Below are 14795 nucleotides of genomic sequence, written 5' to 3'. Positions count from 1 at the left end.
CGTCCCTCTGCTCTCGGGCCCCGGTTTCGTCCCTCTGCTCTCGGGCTCTGGTTTCGGCCCTCTGCTCTCGGGCCTTGGATTCGGATCTCGAGCCTTGGTTTCGGACCTCTGCCCTCGGGCCCCGGCATCAGGTCTCGTCCGTCTGGCCTCAGCCCTCAGGTCACGGCCTCGGCCCTCTATCCTCAGGCCCCGGTTTTATGCCTCGGCTTCGGGCCTCGGCCCTCTGCCCTCGGTCCCCGGCTATGGGCCTCGGCCCTCTGCCCTCGGGCCCCGGCTGCGGACCTTGGCCCTCTGCCCTCAGGCCCCGGCTGTGGGCCTTGGCCCTCTGCCCTCAGGCCCCGGCTGTGGGCCTTGGCCCTCTGCCCTCGGGCCCCGGCTGCGGGCCTTGGCCCTCTGCCCTCGGGCCCCGGTTCCGTCCCTCTGCCCTCAAGCCCCGGTTCCGTCCCTCTGCCCTCAAGCCCCGGTTCCGTCCCTCTGCCCTCGGGCCCCGGTTCCGTCCCTCTGCCCTCGGGCCCCGGTTCTGTCCCTCTGCCCTCGGGCCCCGGTTCTGTCCCTCTGCCCTCGGGCCCCGGTTCTGTCCCTCTGCCCTCGGGCCCCGGTTCCGTCCCTCTGCCCTCGGGCCCCGGTCTCGGACCTCTGCCCTCGGGCCCTGGCGTCAGGTCTCGTCCGACTGTCAGTCAAGCCACGACACTCTGCCCTCAGGCCCCGGCTTCAGGCCTCAGCCCTCAGGTCGTGGCCTCGGCCCTCTATCCTCAGGCCCTGACTTCATTCCTTGGGCCTCTGTCCTCAGGCCCCGGCTTTATGCCTCGGCCCTCTGTCCTCGGGCCTCGACCCTCAGGGCCCTGGCTGCGGGCCTCAGCCCTCTGCCCTCGGGCTCTGGCTGCGGGCCTCGGCCCTCGGGCTCCGGCTGCGGGCCTCGGCCCTCTGCCCTCGGGCTCCGGCTGCGGGCCTCGGCCCTCTGCCCTCGGGCTCCGGCTGCGGGCCTCGGCCCTCTTCCCTCGGGCCCCGGCTGCGGGCCTCGGCCCTCTGCCCTCGGGCCCCGGCTGCGGGCCTCGGCCCTCTGCCCTCGGGCCCCGGCTGCGGGCCTCGGCCCTCGGGCCCCTGCTGCGGGCCTCGGCCCTCTGCCATCGAGCCCCGGCTGCGGGCCTCGGCCCTCTGCTCTCGGGCCCCGGCTGCGGGCCTCGGCCCTCTGCCCTCGGGCCCCGGCTGCGGGCCTCTGCCCTCGGGCCCCGGCTGCGGGCCTCGGCCCTCTGCCCTCGGGCCCCGGCTGCGGGCCTCGGCCCTCTGCCCTCGGGCCCCTGCTGCGGGCCTCGGCCCTCTGCCCTCGGGCCCCGGCTGCGGCCCTCGGCCGTCTGCGGGCCTCTGCCCTCGGGCCACGGCTGCGGGCCCCGGCCGTCTGCCCTCGGGCCACGGCTGCGGGCCCCGGCCGTCTGCCCTCGGGCCACGGCTGCAGGCCCCGGCCGTCTGCCCTCGGGCCCCGGCCGTCTGCCCTCGGGCCACGGCTGCGGGCCCCGGCCGTCTGCCCTCGGGCCACGGCTGCGGGCCCCGGCCGTCTGCCCTCGGGCCACGGCTGCGGGCCCCGGCCGTCTGCCCTCGGGCCACGGCTGCGGGCCCCGGCCGTCTGCCCTCGGGCCACGGCTGCGGGCCTCGGCCGTCTGCCCTCGGGCCTCGGCCCTCTGCCCTCGGGCCCCGGCTACTGGCCTCGGCCCTTTGCCCTCGGGCCCCGGTTCCGTCCGTCTGCCCTCGGGCCCCGGTTCCGTCCGTCTGCCCTCGGGCCCCGGCTGCGGGCCTCGGCCGTCTGCCCTCGGGCCCCGGCTGCGGGCCTCGGCCGTCTGCCCTCGGGCCCCGGCTGCGGGCCTCGGCCGTCTGCCCGCGGGCCCCGGCTGCGGGCCTCGGCCGTCTGCCCGCGGGCCCCGGCTGCGGGCCTCGGCCGTCTGCCCGCGGGCCCCGGCTGCGGGCCTCGGCCGTCTGCCCGCGGGCCTCGGCCGTCTGCCCTCGGGCCCCGGCTGCGGGCCTCCGCCCTTTGCCCTCGGGCCCCGATTTCGGCCTTCTGGCCTTGGTTTTGGACCTCTGCCCTCGGGCCCTGGCGTCAGGTCTCGTCCGTCTGGCCTCAGGCCTCGACACTCTGCCCTCAGGCCCCGGCTTCAGGCCTCAGCCCTCAGGTCGCGGCCTCGGTCCTCAGGTCGCGGCCTCGGTCCTCTATCCTCAGGCCCTGACTTCATTCTTTGGCCCTCTGTCCTCAGGCCCCGGCTTTATGCCTCGGCCGTCTGCCCTCGGGCCCCGGCTGCGGGCCTCGGCCCTCCGCCCTCGGGCCCCGGCTGCGGGCCTCGGCCCTCCGCCCTCGGGCCCCGGCTGCGGGCCTCGGCCCTCTGCCCTCGGGCCCCGGCTGCGGGCCTCGGCCCTCTGCCCTCGGGCCCCGGCTGCGGGCCTCGGCCCTCTGCCCTCGGGCCCCGGCTGCGGGCCTCGGCCCTCTGCCCTCGGGCCCCGGCTGCGGGCCTCGGCCCTCGGGCCCCGGCTGCGGGCCTCGGCCCTCTGCCCTCCGGCCCCGGCTGCGGGCCTCGGCCCTCTGCCCTCGAGCCCCGGCTGCGGGCCTCGGCCCTCTGCCCTCGGGCCCCGGCTGCGGGCCTCGGCCGTCTGCCCTCGGGCCCCGGCTGCGGGCCTCGGCCCTCAGGTCGCGGCCTCGGCCCTCTAACCTCAGGCCACGGCTTTATGCCTCGGCACTCTGCCCTCGGGCCCCGGTTTCGGCCCTCTGCCCTCGGGCCCCGGCTTCAGGCCTCGGCCCTCTGCCCTCAGTGTGCACTCACTATTCTGCTGGTTGAATCACTTTTTACATACATTACATTAATTATCCTGTACTGATCCTGAGTTACATCCTGTATTATACCCCAGAGCCGCACTCACTATTCCGCTGGTGGAGTCAGTGTGTACATACATTACATTACTTATCATGTACTGATCCTGAGTTATATCTTGTATTATACTCCAGAGCTGCACTCTCTATTCTGCTGGTGGAGTCACTGTGTACATACATTACATTACTTATCCTGTACTGATCCTGAGTTACATCCTGTATTATACTGCAGAGCTGCACTCACCATTCTGCTGGTGGAGTCACTGTGTACATACATTACATTACATTACTTATCCTGTACTGATCCTGAGTTTCATCCTGTGTTATACTCTAGAGCTGCACTCACTATTCTGCTGGTGGGGTCACTGTGTACATACATTACATTACTTATCCTGCACTGACCCTGAGTTACATCTTGTATTATACCCCAGAGCTGCACTCACTATTCTGCTGGTGCAGTCACTGTGTACATACATTACATTACTTATCCTGTACTGATCCTGAGTTACATCCTGTATTGTACTCCAGAGCTGCACTCACTATTCTGCTGGTGGAGTCACTGTGTACATACATTACTTATCCTGTACTGATCCTGAGTTACATCCTGTATTATACTCCAGAGCTGCACTCACTATTCTGCTGGTGGAGTCACTGTGTACATACATTACATTACTTATCCTGTACTGATCCTGAGTTACATCCTGTATTATACTCCAGAGCTGCACTCACTATTCTGCTGGTGGAGTCACTATGTACATACATTACTCCTCTTGTACTCATGGGTTGACAGTTTTTGCGCTAGACTGAACTGACTGGTGGCAGATCCTTCGTCTATACTATTAAATCCTCCACATCAATTTTCACTTTTTCTATAATTTGACACTTATACTGTTAGAAAAATAAGTGTAATTAGCATAATTACAATTACTTGTGCTTTAGTTTTACCTGTCATCTTATCCCCCTAACAAATTACACTTCTGGCTACCTGCCATTATTAAAGTTTCTCCTTGTCCTTTTAATATATTCCAACTCCTAATTCATACACTCCGTTGAGTGACGCCGTGGCGTAGATCTTCTCTCACCTTCGTTACTTGTCTATACTGTAATGATTGTTCTCTGCCAGATGTGCTTTTTCCGAGAAAAAGGGACATTTACTATTTTAATATTGTCAGGCCGCTCACAGCCCTGGAACAAGCTTGAAATAAATGAGTCCACTTATGCAGTATTAGACATTTTGTATTTAAGTAATAGGTCCAAACTTTTATGTTGATTAATCAATTAATAATAGATCTCTTTAGTAATTTCTTTTTGTGGCACAGAGCTCCAACGTCCCAAATGCTAACATTTTTCTTGTATGCAGTCACCACTAGAGGGAGCTTGCTGCATACATTTACATGTAACATATTACAGCACAGTCTCCATGTAAACCGTGCTACTGTGTGCATATATAGATGCACTGTCATACTGCGTTATGTTCATTGGCCTTCTGTATAGGATACTAATAAATAGGGAGAGTATATTTCTCAATGTGCTTAGCCTTTCTGTTCTATCTCCCCCATTATTATGTACAGTGTTGGACTTTCTCCCTGTATCAAGCGATGCCTTTCATGCTTTTACTAATATTTCCCCCAGTCGTCTCCACGACAGCACCAATGAGATTGCTTCCTCCTGGTAGGACAGGAACATACTGAGAGGTTAAAAGCTCCCCCCCTTCCCCACTTTCCTCAGTGTCTTCCTGTCCTGCCAGGAGGCAGGATCTATGAGAGGAGCTGGTGGAGAAGCCAGCGAAAGCATACAGGCGGATCGGAAGGCAGTGGCTCACCCTGTCATCCCTTCGCAGCCAGACGACTCCCGGGACGCCACATCAGGGTGGTAACCCCCGGGCCAGGTTCCTCCCGCGGCGGCCCATAGGGGGTTCAAAGCGGGAGCCTCAGTCCCCCTCGTCCTCCGGCAGAAATTACAGCGCGGCGCTCCAGGAAGCCCTTTGACGGCAGGGGGCGGGGCGCCGCATCTCACGTCCAGCGCGATGACGTCATCGCGTCTGCACTAGGAGCGGAGGGGGCGGGGCTTAGCGCAGGAGCGCGAAAATTCAAATAGGAACCTGAGAGAAGCCAGAACACCAGCATCACAGGTCGCAGGGTGTCTGCAGCACTGGTATAAAGATGAGTGCTCCAGCCCCAGAGACAGCTGAAACCTCAGCCTCAGCGGCCGTAAGTAGCCAGTGCGGCAAAAATACAATGCAAATATCCAGTATGTTGTGTATGGAAAAATTGCATGTTTACCCGCAAAAATGCTTTGTTTGTCAGGGGGATAAAAAAGACATCCCCCCCCAGAACAAAACTGCGAAAGTGCGTGGAATGCGGGACGAGACTGCCAGCCACGTATCAGAGGCCTCTATGCAAGGCATGCGTGGCTAGGCTAGTCAGAGAGGAATCGGGGGGATTCCTGGATGACGTTAGAAAGCTGGTGAAGGAAGAGGTTCAATCAGCTCTAACGTCACTGCCGGCACCGCCAGCAAAACGCCAAAGAAAGGCATATGTTCCCGAGGAGTCTTCTGATTCCGAGAACTCCATCGGATCAGAGCAAGAGGAGCAGGCGGCCAAAGAGTCCTCAGAGGAGGAGGACTACAGGAAATATTTGTTCCATCAAGATGAATTGACGGAACTAATTAAATCAGTTAGGGCTACGTTAAAAATAGAACAGCCCAGAGAGCCGCGGACCCGACAGGATGAGATATTCAGTGGACTTGGGGAGAGGCGCAAACATACCTTCCCGGTCCACAAAAACATCTCTAAAATAATTCAGAGAGAGTGGAGTAAACCAGACGCAGGTTCCTACTCCGCTCGAGGCGTAAAAAGGAGATACCCCCTGGAGGAGGAAGCTTGCGCAAGCTGGGACGAAATACCTAAGGTAGACGTCCCGGTGGCCAAGGTAGCCAAGAGGACGACTCTGCCCTTTGAGGATGCCGCACAGCTAAAAGACCCCATGGATCGCAAGGCAGAGGGACTCCTAAAGAAATCATGGGAGGCAGCGGCAAACATCCTTAGGCCAGGGATCGCAGCCACTTGCGTGGCGCGGACCCTGGGGGTATGGTTAGAGCAGCTGGAACTACATCTGACCAACAAAACGCCGAGGGATCAGATCCTTAACTCCCTTCCCATACTGCGCATGGCCACTAACTTCTTAGCGGACGCCGCAGCCGAGACCGTCAAACTCTCAGCAAAAGCCACAGCCCGCGCTAACTCAGCCAGAAGGGTGTTATGGCTGAGGTCATGGTCAGGCGACCTGGCCTCGAAAAACAAATTGTGTGCCCTCCCTTTCTACGGCCAATTTCTATTCGGACCGGACCTAGATAAAATTCTAGAGAAGGCGGCCGACAGGAAAAAAGGGTTCCCTGAGGAAAAACCACAGAGAGTGAAGACCTTTCCCCGGGCCCCAATGCAGCAGCCCGAGGCCTACCGAGGCAAGGGCAAGACAGGCCGCTGGAGTTACCCCAAGGGGGGCAGAGGAAGGAATATCCTCTTCAACCCCCATCAGGGGGAGCCGAAGCAAAGACCCTGACGCCATCCCCGTAGGGGCAAGGCTGGGGAGCTTTGTGGATCAATGGGCCGCAATCTGCGGGGGCCCATGGATCCCAAAGATCCTACAGCACGGATACCAGATAGAGCTGGTATCCATCCCCAGAAGGAAATTCATTACCACGCGAGCCCCAAAAAAACAGCTACATTTACTAGGGCAAAGCGTGCGCGACTTGCAGCGGTTAAACGCAATATCTCCCGTACCGCGAAACGAGGAAACCCAGGGCTATTACTCCAGGCTCTTTTTAGTAAAAAAACCCGGCGGGAAACACCGGACGATAATAAACCTGAAAGACCTGAACACCTGCGTCCGATACAGGAGATTCAAAATGGAAACCATCTCCTCGACAATAAAGTTGATCCCCAGAGGAGCCTACATGGCGTCCATCGATCTGAAGGACGCGTATTTTCACATCCCGATCCACAAAGATTCACAGAAATACCTGCGGTTCGCAGTGGACATGGGCGGAAGAACAGAGCACCACCAGTTCAGATGCCTGCCCTTCGGGATATCCTCAGCTCCCAGAATCTTTACCAAGATTATGGCGGAGGTAGCCGCCCACCTGAGAGAAAAATCGATCCTAGTAGTACCGTACCTGGACGATATTCTATTAATAGCAGAGTCCAAAAAACTCCTAACCAAACATCTGGAGACAGTGCTACAACTTCTCCAATCATTGGGATGGATTATAAACTGGGAAAAATCCAGCCTAGATCCCGGCAAGCAGAAGACGTTTCTGGGAATAACTCTCGACTCAGAATCGCAATGCTCCTACCTACCCGAGGAGAGAATACAAAAAATCCGCAGAATAGTCAAAACCTTCCTACGAAGACGATTCTGCACAATTCGGGAGGCAATGTCTCTTCTGGGGAGCTTGACATCATGCATCCCAGGAGTAGCATGGGCCCAGGCCCACACCAGAGCCCTACAGGCCGTAGTCCTATCCTCGTGGGACAAAAGGCAGTCCTCGCTAGGGGCAAGGATGTACATCCCAAACAGGGCAAAAACATCCCTGCGTTGGTGGACATCCCCAGAGAACCTGCGGAGAGGGGTTCACTGGCTACAAGACCCAGCCATCCACATCACAACAGACGCAAGCGCCTGTGGATGGGGAGCGCATGTGGGGAACCAATTCTTTCAGGGTCCCTGGCCTCAGAGGATAAAAGAACAATCCTCAAATTTCAGAGAACTACAGGCAGTTTGGCAGGTTCTACAGCAGTTGGGCAACTCGCTACAGAACCATCACATAAAAATACTGTCAGACAATGTCACCGCGGTCGCTCACATACGACACCAAGGGGGCACAAGATCTCCCCCACTGCAAAGCATCGCACAGAAAATCTTTCACTGGGCGGAGGGCCGGATCCTCTCGATCACGGCAACCCACTTAAAAGGGACACTAAATGGAAAAGCAGACTTCCTCAGCAGGAAGCAGATAGACCCAGGAGAGTGGTCCCTCTCCCCAGAGGCATTCAGAATCTTAACCAACCGGTGGGGGACCCCACAGTTGGACCTCTTCGCAACCAGGGAGAACACGAAAGTAGGCAACTTTTTCTCCCTCCGGCCAGGAGATCGTCCGATAGCGGTAGACGCCCTGGGCCAGGACTGGGGACAAGGACTGGCCTACGCCTTTCCTCCCATACCACTAATCCCCAGGGTTTTACAACACTTCAGAACCCAGGGATGCACGCTAATCCTAGTGACCCCCTTCTGGCCAAAAAGAAGCTGGTTCGGTCTTCTGACAACACTGAGCGTCCAGGACCCAGTCACCTTGCCTACCTGGACGGATCTTCTATCGCAGGGGCCACTGAACCACCCCGGCCTAGACAAACTCCATTTAACGGCATGGCTCTTGAGGAATCCTCGCTAAGACAGAAAGGATTCTCAGAGAAAGTAGTAGAAACCCTAATGTCCAGTAGGAAAAAGACGACCCACCTGATCTACCAGAAGGTCTGGAGAAAGTTTTCCTCATGGAGACAGGGAAGGGATCGCGGGGATTCTATCCCCGACACTCCGCTAATCTTAGAATTCCTGCAGGAGGGCTTAGAGATGGGCCTCTCCCCGAGCACCCTAAAAGTCCAGGTTTCAGCCCTTAGCGCTATCTGCGACACAAAATTCGCAGACGATAGATGGGTCCACAGGTTCCTAACAGCAGCAGCTAGATTACGCCCTAGGCCCATAAACCTGTTCCCAGACTGGAACCTTGATTGGGTTCTAGGGGCCATGACAGCGGTACCATTCGAACCGATCAAAGCGCTACCTATAAGAACGCTGACAATCAAGACCATCTTCCTAGTAGCCATTACATCCGCAAGACGGGTTAGCGAACTACAGGCCTTGTCCATCCGCCACCCGTTTATGAAAATTACAGACACCAAACTAATATTTAAAACAGACCCGGCCTTTATGCCGAAAGTAGTGTCAGATTTTCATAGGTCCCAGGATATAATAATCCCCTCATTCTTCAGCCACCCAAAAAACGAGGAGGAAAGAACCCTAAGCTGCCTGGACGTTAGGAGAGCAGTCCTAACCTACATAGATACAACGAGCCACTGGAGGCGGGATGACAACCTGTTCGTCCAGTTCAGTGGCCCAAATAAGGGTAGCAAAGCAGCGAAAAGTTCCATAGCCAGGTGGATCCGCCTGGCCATCATAGAATCCTATAAAGCCCTCGGGAAGGAGATCCCGTTAGCTCTTAAAGCCCATTCCACAAGGGCAGTAGCGTCCTCATGGGCCGAACACAGTTCAGCCTCGGTCGAGCAAATTTGCAAGGCCGCAGTCTGGAAAAAACCCCACACGTTTACTAAACACTATAGGGTAAAAGTGCAGCAGGACGAGGACATGGCCTTCGGCCGCAAAGTCCTCTCGGCAGCAATCCCACCCTAATAAACTTTAGTTGGTACGTCTCATTGGTGCTGTCGTGGAGACGACTGGGGGAAAAAGTGGATTATACCCACCTGATAATCAGGTTTCCAGTAGTCTCCACGACAGCACCCGTACCTTTCCCGCCCTAGAAAAATAAAATAATAAATTTAAAATTAAAAAACCCCGGTTAGGGGAAAAAATTTAAGTTTAGCTCCTGCCCCGGCAATTCGTTAGAATCCACTGAGGAAAGTGGGGAAGGGGGGGAGCTTTTAACCTCTCAGTATGTTCCTGTCCTACCAGGAGGAGGCAATCTCATTGGTGCTGTCGTGGAGACTACTGGAAACCTGATTATCAGGTGGGTATAATCCACTTTTTTTCCTAGATAACCTGCAAGGGAATAGAGAGTTGAATGGGTAGGAGAATCTTTTCTGGTTGAAGTTGCCCCTTAAAGGGGTTGTCCAATTGTAAACTATTGATCGCCTAACTGCAGTATAGGCCATCAATAGTAGATCTATTGGGGTCTGCTACCTGGGACCTCTGACCGAACAGCCGGTCATCGGGCAAGCAGACTAGAGCCCTGAGCTGATTTCTGCAGGAAGCAGACAGTTCTCTTCTCTCTGCAGTTTTGTAATACCGGCAAAGTTCCAATTCACTTCATTGGGAACTCTGCATGCAATACCAAACTTGGTCACTGCAGTGGGAATGGAGCTGTCTGCTTCCTTCAGAAATTAGCTCAGTGCATAAACCTACCAGCCCAGGGAACAGCTGATCAGTGAGGGTCCTGGGCAGTCGATCCCAGTCAATCTACTATTGGTAGCCTATGCTAAGCATAAACTATCAATAGTTTACAACTGGACAACTCCTTTAAGGACCAGCCCACTGTTTTCTCTCTTTTTGGGATTGTTTCACTAAGGGTAACAGGTATTCAGTCTGTTGATCTAAAGATCGAAGTCATAGATCAACCATATTTTCCATCATCATTTAAAGGAATATTTTAGATTATTGCTTTTTCCTCAGTTTTTGTTGTTGTAGAATTGTAGATAAGTGGCCAACTGTATTAAACTTTTTGCTCTGACTGCTAATATGGTTTCTTTATTTTGCAGTGAACTGAATTCAAAGCTGCAGGACACTTTAGAACAAATTGAGGTAAGTACATATTGGTGCCATTGACGAATATAAAAATATATCCATCTCTCAACAGAATCTGTAACTATGCCTGGCATCCGGCTGAAAAGGACATTTGGTGCATTATGGGACGGTCTTCTCTACAACGGAGCTTTGCTGTGAGAGTTGACTGATTGGCCAGCAGACACTCCTCTCCTTAGCTTTTTAGCTGGATTCTTGGCAATATTATAGTTAATCCTTTATGGACAACTAATACGTGTTCATTTCTAATGTGTGTGCTATACAGTGAAGGGCCACTTTATTAGATACATCCAACTGGTATTACCGTACGTGCTTTTGACTTTCAGAACCACAGTAGTTCATTGTGGCATAGATTCCATTAGGTATTGAAATTCTTCTGCAGGATTATTGGCCCCTGCGGACAGGAAGCTTTTTGCAATTGCCGCATATTAGATGAAGGTGCTGACAAGTTCTGAACAGCTGACAGGAACGGTTCAGCAATTCATGCTGCTTGCCCCAAAGTCTGTTCCTCTCAACTGCATGGGGCAACAGAAATCTGGATTCATCTGACCATACGATTTTTTTTGTTTTCCCACTTCGCATTGATCCAACTTTTGTGCTCTATTCCCTATTAAGAGTATTGATTTCTGTTCCTCTCAGACAGTAATGACGCTGGTATTGGTTGTCTGCTGTTATAGCCTATCCGTGCTTAGGAGCAGCAAGTTTCGCAGTCAGTCGCATTCGTTGGAGCACCAGAGTTGTATTCAGCTGCACTGCCTGTCTGTGAGAATGATTCCTGATATCCTCCTGTGACCCCTTTCATTAACAAATTGAATCCTGGCCTCGTCTACTCTAGCACTGATGACCAGGCCTTGTTGGAAGTTGCTCAGATCACTGGATTTTCCCATTTAATATGGGGTCACACTGAAACTTATCCACGGTAAATTTGCTCTCTTGACTTTACGCCATACTCTGGGGTCACGTGTCTAATTTTTATACAGGAAAGCACCAATCGTGAGAAGGCTGGTGTCTCTAATAAAATGGCCCTTTTTTATGATTCATAAATATGAGTAAGTTCCAGTCGTTGCATGGAATCTCCCGTAAAGTCGGGGACTATGAGTAGATTCTGGTATTTAAAGGATAGGTGATAAATGTCTGATTAGTAGGAGTCTTGCTACTGAGATCCTCACTAATTTCGAGAATGTTGGGTCATGTGTCCCCCTCTCTTCCTCACTGTGGTCCAGTCGTACTCCCACCCGCCCCACCTCTACCCGGTGAGTAGGGGATTCAGTGGATGCATGGCGCTACTCCATTCAGCTTTAATGGGACAGCCGGAGACAGCATTTGCTTGCACTTGGCTGTTTATGCCAGCCTCATTGAAGATGAATGGCGTGGCACTGCCAAGTACAATCGCTACTTTATTTAGTCTCTTCCTCACTGCAGAGGAGTATAGATAATGTGGTTGGCTACCGATCCACATTAAATGGCATTACATTAACCTCTCCACATGTGCTTTATCACGAGCGCAGGATACGTTACTTCATCCCATCTGTTTTTGAATAAGGGCTAATGCCCACGGCCGGAGTTCTGCTGTGTTTCACGTGGTGGAAATCCAATTAGGTTCTATTGAACCTAATAACTCAATGTTCTACCGCGAATTCCGCAGCGTGAAAGAAACCGCAGCATGCTCTAATTGCCACGGAAAAACGCACGGCCAGCTTCAATTGTAGTCAATGGAAGCCGGCCTTCACTCTATACTTCCGCTGTGAGCACAGCTGAAGTATCGCGTCATTATGCGTCCATGCCCACTGCCAGCCGCGTCATCCCGCACTGCTGGCGCGTCACGCACTGTACTGTGCATGCGCGCCGGCAGGCGGGACGTGCACGGCAGATCCGGCCGGAGAGGTGAGTCTGGGGTTTTTTGGGGGCGCCGTGACAGACTCCGCTATGATATTCCGCTGGCGGAGTCCGCCACAGCCGGGGGCAAGAGGCCTAAAGTTGAGGCATTCCCTGATAAACTATGGTCTGCAATTGACTTGGGGAAACGCATTAGAGATATTTTGGGATTTTGGGCTTTCCATTGCCGGCTTCAGAGCACCTCTAATATATAGCGATGGTGCAGGTGTTACCATTATTTACCTCATGTGAAATTTTGTGATAAGAGGATTGGAAAGTTATCATTATACATTGCCTTTGGAAAGTCTTCAGACCCTTTCAATTTTTTTTACATCTTGTTATGTTGTGGCCTTGTGTAAATACAAAAATAATTCAAGTTTTCTCCCATCATTCCGCACTCAATACCCCATAATGACAAAGTGATAACAGAATGTTTAAAATCTTTGTAATTTTTTTAAAAATCACAAACAAACATTTTGCAATAACATAAGTATTCACACCCTTTGGTATGACACTTGAGATCTAGCTCTGGGACCTCCCATTTCTCTTGGCGTCTTTAGAGATGTTTCTACACCTTGGTTGAAGTCACCTGTGGTAAATTCAATTGACTGGATAGAATTTTAAAAGATTCACATCTGTCTATATGAGGTCTCACAGCTCACAATCCATATCAGAGCCAAAACTAAGCCATGAGAAAAAACTTTCTGTAGAACTCAGAGACAGGATTGTGTGGAGGCATGGATCTGGAGAAGGCTGCAAGAATTTTCTACTGGACTGAAAATTCCGAAGTGGCCTCCATAATGGAAGAAGTTTGGAATAATGATGACTCTTTCTACAGCTTGCCGGCCCACCAACTACAGTAAGTAATTGGAGCAGAAGGGCCTTGGTGAGAAAGGGGACCAAAAACCCAATGGTCACTGACTGAGCTCCAAATATCCTGTGTATAGATGGAAAAAACTTCCAGAAAGTCAACCATCACTGCAGCCTCCTCCAGTCCTGGCAGAGCCGCCAGAGAGAAGCTTCTCCTTAGTAAGAAACACATGAAAGCCCGCCTGAAGTTTGCCAAAAAGCACGCAAAGGACTCAAACCATGAAAAACGAAATTCTCTGGACAGATGAAACCAAGATTTAACTTTTTGGCCTCAATTCTAAGCCTTATGTCTAGAGGAGACCAGGCGCTGCTCTTCCCCTGCATAATACAGTGAAGCATGTTGGTGGAAGCATCATCATGCCATGTGGGTGTTTTTCAGCAGCTGGGAGAGGATGACCAGTCAGGATTGATGGAAAGCTGAAAGGAGCAAAATACAGGGATATTGTTAATGAATATCTGATCCAGAGAGCAAGAGACCTCAGACTGGGCAGAAGGTTCACCTTGCAACAAGACTGTGACCCTAAGCACACAGCCAAGACAATGCAGAAGTGGTTTGGGGGCAACTCTGTGAATATCCTTCAGTTACCCAGCCAGAGCCTTGACTTGAACCCAATTGGAGAGAGACTTGAAAATGGCTCCACAGACGGCCCCCATCTAATCTGACAAAGATTAAGAGGATCTGTAGAGAAGAATGGCAGAAAATCCCCAAATCCAGGTGTGCAAACCTTGTGGCATCATACTCAAGAAGACTGGAGGCTGTAATCACTGCCAAAGGTGCTCTAACGAAGTACTGAGTACGGGGTGTGAGTACTTATGTCAATGCAAAATGGTAGCTTTTCATTTTTAAACAATGTACAGACATTTCTAACATTCTGTTGTCGCTTTGTCATTATGGGGCATTGAGTGCAGAATGATGGGGAAAACTTACATTTTTTTTTAAATTTTACCTAGGGCCACAATATAACAAAATGTAAAAAAAATTGAAAGCTTCTGAAGACTTTCAGGATGTATTGCATATTTTGCCCTTTTTGGTGATCGGGTGCGATAGGGCGGAATCGTTCTTATCGGGATGGCTATTCCAGTTTTGGATACGCAGTAATACTATCCTAGGGCTGTGGTAGGGGGCTCTCCTTCTGCCTTGTATATATTTCAGTTTTGGGGTATCTTTTATGACCTCCATTGCTATTATTTCCTTGGTTCATTCTGTGATTGGCTATATATTGAGGATAGTAGAAGTGTATTATGGTCATGTCCAGTGGTCGGGTGCGGTTGGGGGCTTGTATATATTGTATGATAGACTTCTAGTCTGCTCATATCCACTAATGCGGTCTTATAGAGAGACGTAGTGTCCAATGTATGGTCTATAGTAGAGTTGTATTATGGGTGAGTCATGCTGGGAGGTCTAATGTTCTATTTCTGAAGTAGGATTGCATTAATATCAGTCGTTGGATCATATTGAGAGGTTTATTAATGTTAAGCAAAGCCATAAGTAGGACAAAACTGATGTTCTATGAAAAACAATTACATGTAGGGAACATCTTTGTGTTACCAAATGACGGCCCACTCTCGATAAAAGCTAAGGCCCTTGGGAAATGCAACGATTGTTCCC

The 14795-nt window shown here is 52.8% G+C and overlaps 1 protein-coding gene across 2 annotated transcripts in view; it reads left to right on the top strand.

Annotated features, from left to right (window-relative positions):
- The window catches only part of VPS50 (VPS50 subunit of EARP/GARPII complex), a 185871-nt gene that overhangs the window by 79446 nt on the left and 91630 nt on the right, over positions 1 to 14795 (top strand). For both annotated transcript variants that reach the window (XM_066585550.1, XM_066585549.1), the window contains exon 10: positions 10399 to 10441. In XM_066585550.1, coding sequence (XP_066441647.1) covers positions 10399 to 10441 — 43 coding nt within the window. The remainder of the gene's footprint in view (positions 1 to 10398; positions 10442 to 14795) is intronic.

This window comes from Eleutherodactylus coqui, chromosome 12, assembly GCF_035609145.1.
Source record: "Eleutherodactylus coqui strain aEleCoq1 chromosome 12, aEleCoq1.hap1, whole genome shotgun sequence".
Classification (NCBI taxonomy): Eukaryota; Metazoa; Chordata; class Amphibia; order Anura; family Eleutherodactylidae; genus Eleutherodactylus; species Eleutherodactylus coqui.
This window is presented reverse-complemented; position numbering and strand designations above follow the sequence as displayed.